General features: G+C 40.9%; 1 protein-coding gene across 1 annotated transcript in view; it reads left to right on the top strand.

Annotated features, from left to right (window-relative positions):
- Positions 1-1,162: 1,162 nt before the first annotated feature.
- The window catches only part of QNG1 (Q-nucleotide N-glycosylase 1), a 23,886-nt gene continuing 6,344 nt past the window's right edge, over positions 1,163-18,704 (top strand). Inside the window, exons 1-2 of the mRNA XM_069105085.1 lie at positions 1,163-1,689; positions 3,787-4,046. Coding sequence (XP_068961186.1) covers positions 1,353-1,689; positions 3,787-4,046 — 597 coding nt within the window. The 5' untranslated portion in view covers positions 1,163-1,352. The remainder of the gene's footprint in view (positions 1,690-3,786; positions 4,047-18,704) is intronic.

Below are 18,704 nucleotides of genomic sequence, written 5' to 3' on the forward strand. Positions count from 1 at the left end.
TAAAATGCTTTTTATTAGTAACTATAGGGGCAGAATTCGAACTGAGGTCTTTCTGACCCCAAGTTTATATTATCTAGATTGGTCACCAATATGACATCCTTCCTACCCCATTTCCAACTTACAAAAAAAAAAAAAGGTCTGTGGTGGGGGGAAAGGACCCTTTTATTTTTCTATGACACTCTCCAAATATACAGGCAAAATCAGTAGTGGCAAATTCCTCATATGTGTCAGCAAATCAAAGGACACATGAATTTCCCAGGTATAAACCAAATATTGCAAATTGCTTTCAGCTGCAGAACTCTGGCTACAGGCCAAAGGAGGAAAAAAAAGGATAACAATTAAAAGCTCGAAGTAGGAAAGAGTCCCAAGTATAGGGGCTTCTCTGGGATGTTTGTTCACTAGCACTACTACTAGACGCTAGGTCCCTACTTTCAGCACCCAGGTAGTAGAGAGACCCAGGATGCTACATTCGGGTTCAAAAGGTACTAACCATCCCCAGTAAACTAAGGGAGGGAGGGAGGGAGGAGGAAAGGCAAGGCCTCCGCCCTAGTCCGCCAGAGACCAGGCAGTGTGCAGTTCCCAGCTCCACCCCGAACTAGTTCTGGGACCTTAGAGCAGTCACTTCCTTTCCTCTTTTTCCATCACCCTCCCCTCAGATAAGCTGCAGCGCTGGACCAAAATATTCCTGGGGAATTTCTGCATTGCTCGGGGTAGCTGACTCCAAGCGGGGAACAAAATGGCAGACGGACCCACTCTCCTCTGTTTTCCCCACGCTTCACTTGCCCTCAATCCTCCAGCATACTTTGGCAGCCTCGGGGACCGAGTTTCCTGCCCCAGTCCCATAGCCCGGGTCACCATGGAAACGGGCCAGGGCGCTCAAAACTAAAGCTGGCCAAGTTCCCGGCGGCTGCAGGCTATTGGTCCAAGGAGCTCCTGGGCCGGAAATATCTCAATGCCGGGGACTCACGGCGCTCCTCTCCCTCTACCCTGAGGCCCCCCCCCCCCCCCCCGCCTTCACATTCCACCCCGCCCCCTCTCGGAATGCGAGCCGCTCACGTGGTCAATGCGCCGAGCCCCGCCTACTTCTCCTAAAGGGGCGGGAGAGCGGGCCGGAGGAGGAGGGGCAGTGCTCCGCGCTCGGTCCGTTAGAATCTAGCCTCCACTCGCGAGGAGAGGGGAAGAGGGAGGGGTCGGGGAACTCGTGACGCCGTGGGGGGAGCGGAGGAGGATCTGGTCCGGGCTGGGAAGTTGCACGTGAGGCCTAGGAAGCTTTGTGCGGGCCACCCTAGGGAGTCGGGGCTTTTCTTTGGTTGTTTTTCCTTTCCATTGCCCAGTCTCGGAAGAAAGGCGCGATGGAAGCTCCCTTACCCCCTCGAGAGTCTGCGGAGTTCGTGGCGGAGCGTAGCCAAGACGTGTTTATTGAAAAAGCCGGAGTGGACCGAGTGGCCGAGATGCTGCTGGAGAAGGTCCCGGGCCAAGAGTTCGGCCTGGGGGGCTGGAAGTCGTTGCACGAGCTGAACCCCCAGGCGGCCGATGAAGACGCGGTCAACTGGGTGTTTGTGGCCGACACTCTCAATTTCTCCTTTTGGTCGGAACAGGAAGATCGCAAGTGTGCGGTGAGGTACAAGGGTGAGATGTACAGCGGGTACTGGGCGCTCTGCGCTGCGATCAACCGAGCGCTGGACCAAGGTTAGCCCGGGCCCGGAGCAGTTCGGTTAAGGGGCCGGTTCGTGCGGCTTGGGAGGAAGCGAGGGGCGGTAGCAGAGGGAGACCCCAAGTTAGGCGGAGCTGCCTCCTGTGTAGGACTCGGCGAGGGAGAAGAGGAGGCTGTTGCCGCTGACGCCTCCAAAAAGATTGTACTTAAAAGATCGATGCACGAGCATTTATTACGCACCTACTATATGCTAGGCGCTGCGCTCAGCCCCAGTGCAACAAAAGGCACAGGGAGGAAAAGAGTTTTCTGTTATGTAAAGGTACGATATAATAAAACCAATAGAAAAGTAACATAAGTGATGTCCTATGGTAAGGCCTGCAAGTGTAGAGCAGAGACCACTGGAATTTTGCCAGTGATTTTTTTCATTTTTTGGAGGGGGGAAGGTAGGGCAGTTGGGGTTAAGTGACTTGCCCAAGGTCACACGGCTAGTTTTTGTGTGTGTGTGTGCGCGCGCGCGCCTTGAGTGTCTAAGGCGAATTTAAACTCTGGGCCTCGACTCCAGCCGCCACTTTTTTTTTTTCTTTGCTATTGGTTGGCCTTTTGGTGTGAATTTCCTGTAGGATTGATTTGGTTTCACAAATATTTCTATTTGTGTACACAGTGTTTCATTTGCTATTGAAGGTTGTACTTTGGCCTTTTTATTGTGAGTAGCCCATTCCACGAAGGCAGTGGTACCTTAGTGGATAAAATACTATGTTTATAGTCAAGAAACTGTTGCACTCACGCCCCAGTTCACATACTTGTGTAACTCCGCACGAGTCACTTAACCTCTCAGCGCATGACATCATAGGCACTTGCAGGATTTGAGTAGCACAGTATAATTGTCATGGAGGAGACATCAGGAAACCTCTAGTCCTACCCTCTCTTTTTACAGATGAGGAAACCGAGGCCCACAGGTGGGAAATGGACTTGCTCAAGGTCACAAGAGGTAATAATAGTGGAGCTAGAATTTGAACCGCAGGCTCACTGACCGCCAGTCCGGTGTCCTTCCACTGCTGTAACTCCACAGCTGTTCCACATTTTTTAGCTTTTCTGCTTTTGTAAAATCTTACTGAACAGTCTTTGCAGATTTGGAGTCCTTTATGCCCATCACTTTATATTTCCTCTTAAATAAATTGTCCTTGCTTTAGTAGCTGTTCCATTGAAATTATTACTGAGAGGAATGAATACTTTGCATTTGAAAGTTTTTATTTTTATCTTCCGCTAGTCAAAAATATAAATGACTAAGAAAGAGTCATGATTCAACTTGATAACATTTCTTTGTGCCTTTGTGGAACTATAGTTGAATGTGGAAATCTAAACTCCAGAAAGCCTTAGTGCCTTCAATTTGCAAAACATAGTAAATCACTGCTTTCAAATATACAGTATATATATTTTCTAAAATGAAAACATACATGTCTCATAGTTGTAAGGAATATTCATTATAGTTATATCTGAACAATAACAATGTACTTTTTCTAAAATCATTCATTAAAACAAGCCTTTTTGCTGTATTGAAGGTACTTTGAATCAAAGCTTTGAATCAAAATTCCCATGCATTTCCTCAGGAACAAGTAGTGCTTTGGAAACAGCAGTGAACTTGGAAACTCTGACCTCTATTGCTCTGCCAGTTTCTACCTATGTGACCTTGGCTGAGTCACTTAACAATCTCTGGGCTAAAGTTTCCTCATCTCTAAAATGAGAGGGTAGCTTGTGAAGTCCCTTTCACTCTGTGATTCAATCGACAATATTATGTTTTGCATTGTTAAAATAAATGAAAAACTTCTCTTAGCCCTCAGTACCATTTGTCTTATCAAGATTCCATACAAACTAAAAGTCACATTAGCCATTTTCAGAGTGGGTACCTGGGAAATTTGGGCTTCCTCTGCATATGAATAATTTCTTGCTAGAATTTCTTTTGTAATTATAATTTTAAGATTGGAATTTGGGTTTGATTAGGATCTTAATAAAATACTGAAAATAGAACTTAACCAACAGGGGTTTTTTGTCTTCATATTTATGTAAAGGTCTCAAGTTGTTCTTTGAAATATCATTTTTTGTTTTTGCTTTTCTTCTCCCCTCATCCCCTCAAGGAATACCCCTTACTAGGGCTTCATACTATGCCACAGTTACCCTTGATCAGCTTCAGCATATTTTGCACTCTGACACAGATGTGCCCATGCCTTTGATAGAAGAGAGGCATCAGATTCTCAATGAAACTGGAAAAATTTTACTTGAGAAGTTTGGAGGGTCTTTTCTTAACTGTGTTCGCAAGAGTGACAAAAGTGCACAAAAACTCCTGTCCCTGGTAGTTGAAAGTTTTCCTTCTTATAGAGATGTGGCTGTATATCAGGTGAGTTGGTTTTTTTGAGAAATTAATTGCCCCTCTAAAACTTATCCTTACTGTTACTGTTGTGTTACGGAATGCTTCTCAAATTTATAGTGAAAATTCTAATTTTAAAGGATAAAAATGCAGTTGTAAGCAGATACATGGTGTGGATAGAGTACTGATCCTGGGTCAGGAATACCTGGGTTCAAATCCTTCGTACATTGACTGACTCTGGCCCTAGTTAGGTCATATAAACTCTCTCAGCCTTAGTTTTCTAATCTGTAAAATGGAGATAATAATAGCACATATCCCTTATGGTTATTGTGAAAATCAAATGAGTTTATATAGGTGAAGTACTTTGCAAACCTTAAAGCATTATATTTTGTTGTAATAATCAAATATACAAAGATTTTAGAGTTAATTTTTAATTTTATGAAGTACATGTAGTCCTTCACCAAAATACAGCCCTCAGCCATTCTCTGTATTTCTCTATAACCTAATCTCATCATTCACAACTGTGGTTTCTGTTATGACCTTGTATGGATGAACTTCACTGTCATTTGGGAAGGGGTCCTAAAGGTCACTGATTCTTAACTCTTTCACGTTACAGATGAGGAACTGAGGTCTCAAGAGGTTTAAGTGACTTTGTTTCCTGAGGTCACGTCACACAGGTTGCAAGTGGCAGAGCCATGCTGTTTGATCCCAGGTTCAAACACCAAAACCAGTGTTTTTTCCAGTGTGTAACATGTGCCTTCAGTCTCAAGTTATAGTCCAGCATTTCCCGTTTCCTACTGGATAGCTCCTCTTGGCTGTTCCACCATGAAACTTGATATGTCTAAAATGGAAATTATTACCTTCTGCCCCCAAATATTTTCTTCCTTCTAGTTTCCCCATTTCAGTTAATAGTGTCATTTTCTTTCTGGGCTTAAAAACTGTCAGATAGTCATCTCTGATACTTCCTTTTGCCTTCTCCAAACCTTCTTTCCAGTCCAATCAGTAACTATTTGACTTTTGTCTCAACAGTGTCTGTTGCGTTGATCCTTTCTTTTACATTCCCACTGTAACAACTGTAACAACACCCAATTCAGCCCCTGATGACCACTCATCAAGACTATTGCAGTAGACCTCTTAAATCTTTTTTCCCAAGTCTCTCTTTTTTTCCATCCTATACATTACTGTCTTGTTCAGCTGTTCCCTAAATGATGGGCATCCTCTCAGTTTTCAGTTGAATATCCATCTAGGCTAAAAAACCTTCTATGGTTTCCCATTGCTTATAGAATCAAGTCCAGCCTCTTTAGCACAGCCTCCAAGCTCCCTGTCACCTGATTGTAGTCTTGTTTTTCAGCTTTATCTTCCAAACTTTTACCTGTATGTATTTACCTTATGCTTTCTGACAAATCAAGCAATTCACCAGGCCCTGCAATGGTGGCATGCTGCCCTACTTTGGCTAATTCTGCTCCTTTTCTTTGGGATCCCGCTTTCCAGCCTGTCAGTATCCTTCAAGGCTTAAGACTCAGATTCTACTTCTGTCGTGAAGTCTTACCCTTGCATCAGGAAAAAGTAAACTCTTCCTTTTCTGTCTGGCTGTAGCACTTTGTAGCTCTTTTATGACAATGAACACATTCTGCCTTTTGTCATTATTTATCCCCTCCTAGATATAAACTACTTAAAAATAGGAACCATATTATCTTAATCTTCATATCCTCCACAGTATTTTGCCAGAGAGATGTCCAGTGCTTACTTGTTGAATTATATTTTAAGTTAACTTGATTAAAAATTTTAGTTTTAATTTAAATAGCATCTAAATGAAATAAGAATCTAAATTAAACTTAGTTTAAAATTTAGCTCTACAAATACCTGAAGCTTATCCACATTTTCTTAATCTTGAAATAATAAGCCAGTTTCTATTCATGAGTAATTCTCTGTGAACAAAAAGCAGTAACAAATTTAGTACTAAAATAGTTAAAAGTTCTGCTCTGTTTCCTATATTGACTGATTTTCTCATCCGTGCCTTAATTTATATGTCTTGATTCTTTTACCTCTACTTATTTTCTCTAGAAACATAGTAGTTGGATGGAATTTAAGATACATCTGCTTAATACAAAATTCTACAAGGTTCAGGTGTTTTTTCTACATGTAGTGCATTTTGTTTCATAATTCAAAGTATTTTAATAGTACTAAGTTTTATGGAGAAAATAAGATGGTTCGCACAAATTATGTTACTTATAAAATTGTTGGATTTAAACATTTTTTTTGCTTATTTTCCTAGTTATGTGTGAAAACAGTTTTTAACATTTGGTTTTTAAAATTTTGAATTCCAAATTCTCTCTGTCCTTTCATCTCCCTGCACCCTGAGGCAGTAAGCAATTTGATATAGACTATACATGTGCAATCAGATTGCAAAACTTATTTCAATACTAGTCATGTTGTGAAATATGACACAGACCCCAAAAAAATCACCATCAAAAAATAAAGAAAGTGAAAGATAGTATGCTTCAATTTGCATTCAAACTTCATCAATTCTTTCTCTGGTAGTGGATAGCATTTTTCATCAAGTCCTTTCAAATTGACTCTGGTCATTTTATTGCTGAGAATAACTAAGTCATTCACAGTTAATCATCATACAGTATTGCTGTTACTATGTACAATGTTCTCTTGGTTCTGCTCACTGCATTTTGCATCAGTTTGTTCATGTAAGTCTTTCTAGGTTGTTTTTTTAAAATCATCCTCCTTGTAATTTGTTTTTTTTTGCCTTTTTTTGGAAGGGCAATTGGGGTTAAGTGACTTGCCCAAGGTCACACGACTAGTTTTTGTGTTAAGTGTCTGAGGTCAGATTTGAACTTAGGTCCTCCTGACTCCAGGGCCGGTGCTCTATTTACTGCACCACCTAGCCACCCCCCCCTCCTTGTAATTTCTTATAGCACAATAATATTCCATTACCACATTTCAGTTAATAGTGTCATTTTCTTTCTGGGCTTAAAAACTGTCATACCATATACCACATATACCACAACTTATTCAGCTGTTCCCTAAATGATGGGCATCCTCTCAGTTTTCAGTTCTTTGCCACCACAAAAAAAGACTGCTGTTATAAAATTGTTTTACATAATTCTCTGTAAGTATGATGCCAAAGCACAAGACCTCAGAGAAAATGTCTTAATCTAATTAATATATAATAAATACTTTAAACTCAGTCTCATAAGTTGGGCTAAATCTGATCTATGAATTGAGAGATAACTGTATATTTTTGCCATTGTATTTATTGATATTGAATATTGTTGAATAGTGTCTGCTTTCTGATTTGATCATTTCATTGCTTTTTCAAGGTCATTCAAAATTTGGTGGTGGGTTTTTTCTTTTTGACTTATGAAGTAGTAGCTCTTGTTGACTTAGTGGTGAAATGATCTGTTTTAGCCTTTGGTCTAAAATATATGCTTTTGTTAAAAGGATTAAATGTTTTACAAAGAGCCTTCCCTCTTACCCCTTCGTGTAGCCTGGGGCCAGATCGTTGTGGCCTTTCAGTGACTTGAGTTAAATTTTCAGAGACCTCAGGATGTAGGGAATTCAAGACATTGAAGTTCTGTTTGCTTTTAGTTGTCATAGAATCTGTTGTCATGGAATTGTGGAGCCCTAGTACGGAAGGGAAAGGAAGGAAGGAAGGAAGCAGTTAAGTTTCATGGGTGAATCAGTGTTTTAGAGTTGCGTTCATCAGGCATTTAATGAAATCTGCGAAATTAGTGAAAATTATTATATGCCTAGTATCATGCTTTTCTTTCGCTTTATGTGTTAGATACATCCCTAAGAAATCTCATGTAAGGGGCAGCTAGATGGTGCACCAGCCCTGGAGTCAGGAGGACCTGCGTTCAAATCCGGCCTCAGACACTTAATACTTAGTAGCCTTGTGACCTTGGGCAAGTCTCTTAACCCCAATTGCCCTATCCTCTCCCCTCCAAAAAAAGAAAGAAAAAGAAGAGAAATTGCATGTAATTTTTAAAATAAATAGTATTTTAGTTGTATACACATTGGATTTCCTTCAAGTGAGTCACACTGTAAAGGGAACTGTGGAATATCGAATCATTCTTACTAAATCCCCTCATGCTCCACTCCTCATTTCCTGTGGCTGTTGAGAGTGCTGCTCCTTTTCCATTCTAAGGTTTGTAGCCTGAAAGTCATTCTTTACCCCTTACCTCCAGTCATTTACCATGTTTTATAAGTTTATGTTCTTCAGCATCTCTCCTTTTCTCTCTTATTACAACCACCCCAATTTAGGACCTCCTTAACTGTCATCTGTACTACTATAATTGCCCTCTGATTGTTCTCCCTCCTTCCATTTTCTCCTTTTTCCTATGTCCTACACAGTTGTTAAATTGACATTCTTAAATTACAAGTTTAAACATGTCATTCCCCTGCTCAAGGAGCTTTAGGGGCTCCCTACATCCTTCAATATAAATTCCTCTATTTAACACTTGAAATTCTTTGAAGTGTAGCTCTCAACTTTCTTTCCATGCTGATTAGACATTATTCCCCCACTTTCCCCATTGTACTCTATTTTAGATCAAATTTGACATACCTGTGTCTTATGTAACATATTCCATATCCTACTTCCACTTAGGCTGTTAACCCATACCTGCAATTCTCTCCCTTCTCATCTCTATCTCTTGAAATCCTGGGTTCTTTTTAAGGATCATCAACCTTCTTTTTCTCAGGAATGAGTGGAAATCTTCTGTTCCATTAACATGTTAATTTTTTCCCATACAGCAATATACTTACTCTTGCTAGATAGGTTATCATTCGATAGAAGCCCTTGTATTTAGAATATCATATTCCATGTTCTCCTTTCCTTTATATTTGGCAGCTGCTAAGCCTTGTGTAAATTTTATTGTGACTCATTATTTATTTGAATTGTAGAGGGGCCCTCTGAACTTGTTTTCTTGGGTTGCCATATTTTCCAAAAACTCTGGACGAGGAGTATGCAGGAGGCCTAGAATGAGTCCAGGATCCCCACCGCCCCAGCTCATATAATTTTCTACTTTCAACCCTAACATAACTGTCAGTGTGTTCCTAAAGCTGAGTCAGCTACAAACCCTAGCTCCAGTCAGTCTAGCCTAGACTGATAAGTTGTGCAGCCTGGGACCCTTTCAGATACGCAGGACATTCTTCCTCCATGGTCTGGCAGTTCTCAAGGAGGAGGGAAAAGGGCCATTGCAGCTCCTGCCATTCTACTCGCTCTTATTCTCTTTTTCTACCCTTTTTCGTCCCCTTGGGGAGGGGATTGAACCTTTTTCCCACCCTTCCCTTTTTTGTTGTAACCCTTAAATACAGGCTCATTTGTATACAGTATAAAAAGTTCTGACATGCATATGCTTTAGCTTTTATCTTGTAATAAAATAAGTTACTACTCATTTCTTTTGGTGTCCTGTCTGTTGATTGACAGAACTTTTTTTCTACTTGTATTTTTTCTGTAACCTGAAAGTACTATATTTTGATTATGATCCTGGGAGTTTTTATTTCGGGGTTTCTTTTTTTTTTTTTTTAAAGCAATTGGGGTTAAGTAACTTGCTCAAGGTTACATGGCTAGGTGTTTCTGGGTGGGTGCTAAGTGTCTGAACCCAGATTGGATTCCCAGGTCATCCCAGGTCACGACTCTGGAGCCAGTGCTCTTACTCGCTGTGCTACCCAGCTGCCCCCTGGGTTTCTTTTAGGAGGTAACTGGTTGATTTTGTTTTTGATGGGGGATGGCAGTAGGTTATACAGGAACTCTGATCCTTATCAAAGACCAGAATGCCTGCGATTCAGTCTGGAAAAGAATTCAGTAGGCCCAAGCAGACTTGGAGTCAGAATTGTAAAAGTTGGATGTTGGGAACCAAGGCTAATAGAGACACTTAGTATGTGGATAATTGGCTAAGGAGTTAACCTATAGATAGTGCCTTGAAAGATTCATAGGTGTAGCTTGTTATTGTTTCAAACAGAAATAAACAGTTAATGAATTGTTGCTAGGCAGAGTGCCAGGGGTGGGGGAGGAATTGATTTTTTTTTCCTTTTGGAGGGCAATTGGGGTTAAGTAACTTGCCCAAGGTTACAGGCTAGATTTTTTTGTGTGGGTGTTAAGTGTCTGAGGCCAGAACCAAACTTGGGACCTCCTAACTCCAGGTCTTTACTCACTGCACCACCTAGCTACCCCTTGGGAAATGTGATTTTACAGACTGGTTTTACAAATTGATTTTACAAACGTGTTACAAACTGATATTACAGACTGGTGTTACAAACTAATATTACAAACATAGATCCCAAGCACCCCATCATTTTTACTTTTCCCTCATTATTTCAAGAGCTCAAAGCAGTTCTAGGGATTAATGACTCAATTGTTATTAGTGACTCTGGCAGCTTATTAAATTATATTAGCTTGTAGTCATAAGGTTTTTCTGTTAACAATTAAAAATGTTAAAGGGGAACTATTTTGAATGAGCTATATTTACTGTCTTCCACCACAGCCCTAATTTGATACCTAATCTTGGCCTGGAGATGACCCTGGCTTCTTAAGTAAATTTAGAAGGTTTCATCACAAGGTTAGCCCACTAGCTAATGCCTTTTTGGGGGGAGGGGAGGCAGGGAGACAGGTGGAATAAAGTCACATGGATTTGCTTTCAGTATTGGAGGGGGCAGAGTCATATCAATGAAATATGGCTACTTGAAATAAAAATATTTACAGTAGCAAAATTATAGGAAATATAAAGAAATGTTATTTAATGGTGTTTTCAATGACATCAGTTATAATTATGGATCAAAAATCTCTCTCTGGACTTTAGTTTTTCCTTATCTGTAAGAAGAGAAATTTAGATCAAATTTCCCAGGTGCCTTTTCTTCTCCCTTCACCTCCTTTAAGCCAGCCAGGCACCGAAATGAGAGCAGTACCTTGGCCAACTGTAGCTCCATCTTCTGCCCCGCTGACTGGTACACTGAGGTGATTGGGCAGACTTTTGGACTTGCTGTTCCCTTCATTTCCCAGGTGCCCCAGAGAACTGACCAGGGCACGAACAGGTACAGCATTTCAGCCCCTGCCACTTCAAGATGAAACATTTCTCAGAGTGTATGTACCTTGAACTAGGGTGACTTCAAACTGGGTGAGATCCAAGGAGGACCAGAGTCAGTCAGCAAGTATTTGTTGGGGATACGAATACAAAGAATGAAACAATCCCTACATGCAAGGGGATTACATTTTAATGAAGGAGAAAATTACATAGGAAAACAAATGCAACATTAATATAAACAAGTAAATATATGAAAAGTCGTTAAATGCTATGTCATTTGAGAGGGAAGACACTAACTGTTAGATCTGGAAAAGCTTCATGTTGAAGATGGTGTTCAAACTGTGTCTTGAAAAGAAAGACTGTTAGGCAGAGGTAAGTAGGGAGGAGTGTATTCAGGAGTATGAGATGGCCAGGGCAAAGATATGGAAATGAGTACAGTGTGTGTGTGTGAAGGGCACCGAGAAGGCCAGTTTGGCTAAATTGCAGGGTGTGGGAGGGGGAAATGTAGTTTAGGTTAGCAAATAGATTATTCTGATTAAGAATGAAGAAATAGAAAATCATTCTTGAAGGTTAAACTAATTTAGCATAAAATCATAATTGACAATGAAATAGTAAAGTGGCCCAAGACTACCAGTAACTTTGTATCTTTGGTTGTGACCGGTACTTCTTGTTTCAGATCTGAGATGGAAGGTATTCCTATTATGGAGATTTGTGGGATTGTATAGATTATTGGGACTAGGCTATGTGACCTTATCAAAATAGTAGTTGTGATGTTAGATCTTAGTAAAAATAGCATCTTAAGTTGTAGCTAACATTTCAAATAAAGTGATTCTTTCTGGATGTGAAAAAACAATTTTGAATTGAAGAATTTTGGACTAGATGATCCTCATGATTATTTCCAGCTCTAGCATTCTGTGATTCTGTAAACATTCCTAAAAGCATTTCAGAAGATAATAATTAGAATTCCTGTATGACATGAGTGTTAGAAAGTTACTGATTTCAAGATTTTTCCTAGTTGATTTTTGTGTTCTTTACTCATTCTCTACCATTGTATTTAATGGTTTTACCTTTGCATACATAAGGACACATTGATTTTTACCTATGAACTCTACTGTGAAGCCTCTGCCTCCCATTGCCACTGCTAGAACTAAGCCTCTCCTGCAGGAATCACTGACTCCAGGAACCTTTATGGTGGAATAGTGAAAGAAAAGGGTTTGAGCAGGTGGGGAGCACTAACATCGTGGGCAATAATTTTTTTTGTTTAAAAAAAATAAGTTTTTATTGATACTTTCTGTTTCTTATGTCACCATAGTATCACATGTATCCCTCCCCCCTCCATCCCAGAGAACCATCTTTTACAAAAGAATTTTTTGGAAAAGAAAACAAGTCAGCACAACTGATTGATATAGGAAGAGTCCAAAAATATGTGCAAATGTGTGTAATGTAATGCCAAGGAAAGGCAACTTCCCAAGGTTCAGAATACCAGCATAGGTGCTCTCCATTTTATTCAGTGACAAAGTAAGAACAGAGAAGGTCAAAACATGACATCATTCAAAATACAGCATTTACTAAGTGTGATTAAATAATCTGCAGGTACTACCCCATCCCAGGACCTTCCAATCATTCAATCAATTACAAAGTCCCTGTTCTAAATACTACTCCACCCCTAGGCTGTACCTTCATTTAGTCCACCACAAAGCCCCTCTTCTCAAATGGAGATTAGTTTCCAATCTAAGTAAAGTACATTCATTTGTTCAACCACTGAACACAAAAAGGTCAAAAGTTCCCCACCCCTGGATCACAATTGAATCTACCCCAGAGTTACAACAAGTTTAAGCACAGCATTTACTACCCAAATGGAGGTCTTTTCTTCATCTTGACATGAGGCAAGTTCTCAGCAATCTTAGTTCCTGGGGAGACAAGGCTTAGCAAGGCCACAAGATACATTGCCAGTCTCTTCATTAATTCATCCTCTGTCTGCAGAACAGTCCTAGAACCCCTGAAAACATTAGCAAAACCCTCTCCCAGGATTTCTGTAAACATACAACAAGAAAATCCTTCTTCAGGGCTTCTGAACCAACAGAAAGGTTCCCAGACCCCTGCAACAACAGCACTGTCCTTCACCAGTGGACAGTATTCACTCTCTGTCTGCAGGACAGTCTCAGGAGCTCTTAGCCAACAGCCAGGTTCCAGGACTTCTTCAACAGGACTGTCTTTCACCAGTGGACAAATCTGGCAAAACAACATCAAAACAGACAGACAAAGTACCAGCAAAACAGCCATGTCTCCTCAGTCCTTGGCAGCTCTGGGGGCAGGTCTCAAAAGTTCAGGGCAATTCAAAGTAGCCCTCAGCAATCCTCTCAGTCTCTCTCTCTGCCTCCACGTGGGTGCTGCTTCCAAAAAGTTCTCCTGCCTCTCTCTTGTCTCTCCAAATCTATGTCACCAGCTCCTCCCAGTTCAGGACTCTCTTTTCACATCAACAAGTCCATCCCACAGGTGGGATTAACAAGCTCTGGGTTTTAACACAATCAATTTGAAAACCAAGCCAATACAGGGGGATCTTTATATTCCATTACTATCACAATGTGCTGTGACATGGACCTCCCACTGTTAAGAGGGAGGAGGTTGGGAGCATCTTCTCGTCTCTATTTTTGAGACATGATCTTTATAATTTTGTTACTTACTTTTGATTTTTTTGGTCTGTTCTTTCCATTTACATTGTTGTGGTCATTCCATATTTTTTTCTTGTTGTGTTTACTTTGTGCTGCATTAGTTCAGCTAGATCTTACTATGCTTCTGTGTATTCATCACACACGTCATTTCTTATGGCAGAGTAATATTCTGTTACATTCACTTGTCACAGTTTTTTTTAGCTATTCCCCAATTGATGGACTTTGTTTCAAATTCTTAGCCGTCATAAAAAGTGTTGACATCAGTATTTTGACATATATGAGGATTTTTTTTCTTTTCTTTTTTTTCTTTATTAATTTGTTTCCTTTTAGTTTACAGGATTCAATTCCACAATTCCTTGAATTTCACATTTTGTCCCCCTCCTTCCCCTTCCCCCCACCATGGCGGCTTATAGTCAAGTATAGGATCTGTAAATACTTTCACATTATACATTGGTCAGGTTATAAGGACGGATTGTACCAGCTGGAATGAAAAATGGTAAAGAGGACATAAAACCAAATAAGAGAACGAAAAAGATCAGGTATTTTGCTTCCACCTGGAAATAAACTTAGTTCTTTCTAGTTCTTTCTCTGGATGCACATTTTTCTCTCCATCATGCGTCTTGGGATTGACTTATATCACTGCATTGCTGAGAAGAGTCCAGTCTATCAAAGAGGATTTTTTTCTTAACAGTGGTTTCCTTGGGGAATAAATCCAGTAATAGTTTATGATTTAAAGAGTATGTGACATGTTAGTAACTTTATTTTCACAATTCCAAATTGCCCAGAATGGTTGTTACATTTCACAGTTCCACCAACAGTTTATTAATATGCTGATTTTTCTCCAACCTCTACAACATTGACTGTTGCCATTCTTTGTCATTTTTACCAGGTTGCTGGGTGTGAGATAAAACCTCAGACTTGTTTTGATTTGCATTTCTTTTATTTTTAGTGATTTGAAGCATTTTTTTTTCAGAGAATTTTGATACAAAGGTTTTTTTCTCTTTTGACCCCATCCCTTCTTATCCTAAATACTGTGCTGTGGCTTTTCAACTTGAAGCTCTTCTGCCATAAACACATTATTATGTTCCTTCAGTTACTTTTCGTCTCTTTTGAAGGTAGCCTTGTTCCCACTGGCTCTCTTTCTCTCACCTCAACACCTCCTCTCATTTGATACCCCTTTCCCTTTAGGATTTTGTTGTTCTTTTTTTCTTTTCTGCTTTTATCTGGTTATATAATTCTTCCCCGTCCTTTCCTTTTAGTCAAGTAGATTCTCCTTTTCAGCTAGCCCTATTCATGAGTTTTTAAATTTCATTTATTATGTCCCTTTCCAAAAAGGATTTCTCACTCTTCATTATTCATTTTCTCTTTTGGTTTACTCTAGACCCTCATTCTCTAATTCGTGTCCCAAATCAAAACTTCTTTGTTGTCCATTCTAGGATCTCCCCTCTAGGTGGTTTCTGCCACTGCCTTGTAGTGCTTACTTCGTATGCTCCCCTTTTCCATTGTATCTGTATCCCAGAACTGTGCCAATTATTACAGGTGTCAGAGAGGACACCTCCCTCCTCTCTTCCTCCCCCCCCCCACACACACTGATCTCTTGTTGACCTTTTTTCTACATTCGCCTAGAAATCTCCCTGGGTGCATGCTCTCTACTCCTCCAGGTGCCAGTCACCAGTCACCCCTAGGAATTCCGACTGTCCACCCTCCCACGCTCCCAGAACAAGTACACTTTTAAAGCTCCAGATCCCCTAGGCCTCATCTCCCTTCACCAAACATCTCTTTTCACCCATAGAAGCATTCATTCATAGAAGCACTCCAGCTCCAAAGTAAGGCCTCCTTACCTTTCCCCTCCTTTCTCACCTACTACCCTGTAGGTTCTTCTCTTTCTGAGACTACAGAGATCAATTTTCCCCTCGTTGCTATTCCTGGATTTGACCTGGGCACATCACTTAGTCCTTTCTATCCCCCTTCCCCACCTTACCGCCCATGTACCCTTGCATGTGGTATTATCCCACACACACACAAAATGGTTTTACCTGTAGTACATGGTGTTATCAGGTTCTGTCCATACTACTCCCTTCCCACCTCTTCACTGTTACCTCTGTCAGATTCCCGCCTTCACCTGTCTCTTGGTGTATATTCTGAAAGAAGTCTCTTACTAATCTCTCTGCTGTCACTGCTGTTATGGTCATTGCCTGCTGCATTTATATATTCCTCTTGCATTTCTGTTGTTTGGGGTGTTGGTGGGGGGGGGGAGGAGGATGCGGCAAATCTCTTTAGTTTTGGCTTTCTAAAAATGTTTCAAACTATTCTTCACTATTGAATGTCCATCTTTTTGTCCTGTATGATTAAACTCAGATTTGCAGGATAGATCTTCCTAGTTTGTATCCTGAGCTCCAGTGTTCTTCAGAACACATTCCTTCCCCCTTTTTCTTGTGGGTGCAGAAGTCTTATGTTATTCAAATGTCCTTTCTCCTGGTGTCTTATAGAAGTTGTTTCTAAATTAAATTGTTAAATTTGACCACTGTGTGTCTTGGAATTTGGAATTTTTCTGCAGACGATTTGTGAATTCTCTCAATTAGAATTTCAGTTTCCAAGTTCTGGGCACTTCTGCTATTTCCTTCATTGTGGTGTTAATTTTTTTGTCCTGTTGTGTTCTTCTGGGAGACCTATGATCCTTTGGGTTGTCTTTGTACATCTTCTTTGAGATCACTGTTTTCTTGCACTGTGAGCTTATCTTCTTTTATTGTTCTTGTCTTTGTTTCTCTTCTCCTAGGCTGTCATTCACTCTTGTGCATTTGCAGCTCCAGTCTGTCGTATTCTCTTTTTTCTTTGCCGTTGCAGATCCAGGTTTTTCTGTTCTGCTTGTTATCTTTGCTGTTCAGGACATGGATCCTGCTCCCAACTCTCATTTCTGTCTTGAGTCACTCAGTAACAAGGTGTGTTGTGGCTCTGCGTTCTCAGATTCCACAGGGCCTTCTGGTTCATCAGATGCTGGATTGTTTTCCTTTACTTTCAGTATTTATTCGTAGGTGTCCTCGCTGGAGGCCACATTCCTCCTCTTGTTGCTGTTTTTCTGACGGTTTATCTGTCTGGGTTCAAGAGCTTAGAGATCTCTCCTTCCTGAAGTCTTGTACTCTTACCCTTGTCTTCCTTGTTGCTGGCTTCCTGGCTCTCCGAGTCCGTGCTTTCCCTGGTTCACCCACCAAGGTCTCTGCTCCAACTGACTGCTGGCTAGTTAGAATTGGCCTTAGCTGGATGTTGTGCTCTTTACCACATGCTTGGTGGTGTGCTGCCTCTGCTGCCCTTTGTTTCTCAGTTCTCTAGCGCTTCAGTGCTTTGAAGTGCTGGGACTTCTGGGTTGCAGTCCCTGGAAGACTTTTGCTCCTAAACAGCTAATGCAAAATAGTCTTTCAAAAATAAGTGTTTGTGGGGCGGCTAGGTAGCACAGTGAGTAGAATGCTGGCCCTGGAGTTAAGACCTGAGTTTGGATCTGGCTTTAGACACTTAACATACACAAGCAAAAAACCTAGCCATGTGACCTTGGGCAAGTTACTTAAACCCAATTGCTCTCCAAAAAGCAAATAATAATAATAATAAGTGTTTGCCTTAGAAAAGAAGATGCCTTGAAATTTTTTTTTTTTTGCTTTTTTGGAGGGGGGCGAGCAGGGCAGTTGGGGTTAAGTGACTTGCCCAAGGTCATACGGCTAGTAAGTATTAAGTGTCTGAGGCTGGATTTGAACTCAGGAGGTCCTTCTGACTCCAGGACCAGTGCTTTATTCACTGCGCCACCTAGCCACCCCTTGAATTTTTTTTAATCTCTTCTTCAGTGCTATATTTCTACAAACCAAGTAATCTATACAAAATCCTTCCATGACCACTCATTCCTCAGTTCCCTGTAATCTGGCTTCCATTATTATCAAGCTGCTAAACTTGCTTAGTCTATCATTTAGTAAACATTGAAGTACCTACTATGTGTCAGCCATAGTGTTGAGCTCTGAGGATACCAAAAAAACAAAATATTGACCCTGTTCTCTAAGAGCTCTCAGACTAATGGGAGAGACAATATGAAAATAACTACATACAAACAAGACATAGACAGGATAAATGGGTAATGAAGGCAGTAGAATCAAGGGGGTGAGATTTTAGCTGAGTTTTTAAGGAAGCCAGGGAATCCATGAGGAGGGAAGAGAGTTGTAACCATGGGGGAGAGCCAGTGAAAATGCCTAGATATGGAATGTCTTGGGTGAGGAATAGCACTGAATCACAGAGAATGTTGGGGGAACACCAGTGTCTTTTCCTAGCTCCTCAGTTTCCCCAACCAAATCTCATGACTTTTTCTCATGTCTCTCCTTCCTTGACTTTTCTGTAACAGTTGACCCTGTAGATGACTCTTCATTCTGGATGCTCTCTTTCCTTGGCTTCTGTGGAATAGCCTTCTTTAGATCTCTTTCTACCTACTTTGGTTGGTCATCTCCCCATTCCTAAGTGTAGAGATGCTCCAAGCCTTTGCCCTAAACTTATATTTTTCTGGCTTCTCTCATTTTGGTATCTTATCCCCTCTTCCGGCTTCAATTGTAGCTTCTATTTCAGTGACTCCCAAATCAACATGTTCAACCCCAAGCCTTTCCCTGAGCTTCAGTCTCATATTTCTGTCTACCTACTCAACATACTCATTTTTCATTTCAATGTCCACCAAAACCTGCCCTTTATGACATATTGCCAATTTCTGTTGATGATACAGCCTTGCTACTGGTCACCCAGGCTTGAAGACTTTGCAGGGGCTACCGTGTTTCCCCGATAATAAGACCTATCCCGAAAATAAGCCCTCCCCTTACTGTGTAAGATTCCTCTAAAATAAGCCCTCCCCCGAAAATAAGCCCTATTGAGATTGCTACTGTAGTGAAGGTGATCCCCTGCGCTACACGCTACATTACGGTACCCTCTGTATGCACCGTTCCCCCCCCCCCCCCCCCCCCCCC

Source organism: Petaurus breviceps, unplaced genomic scaffold (assembly GCF_028583685.1).
Source record: "Petaurus breviceps papuanus isolate PSGF00001 unplaced genomic scaffold, PetGlider_PUasm1.0 138, whole genome shotgun sequence".
NCBI classification, from domain to species: Eukaryota; Metazoa; Chordata; class Mammalia; order Diprotodontia; family Petauridae; genus Petaurus; species Petaurus breviceps.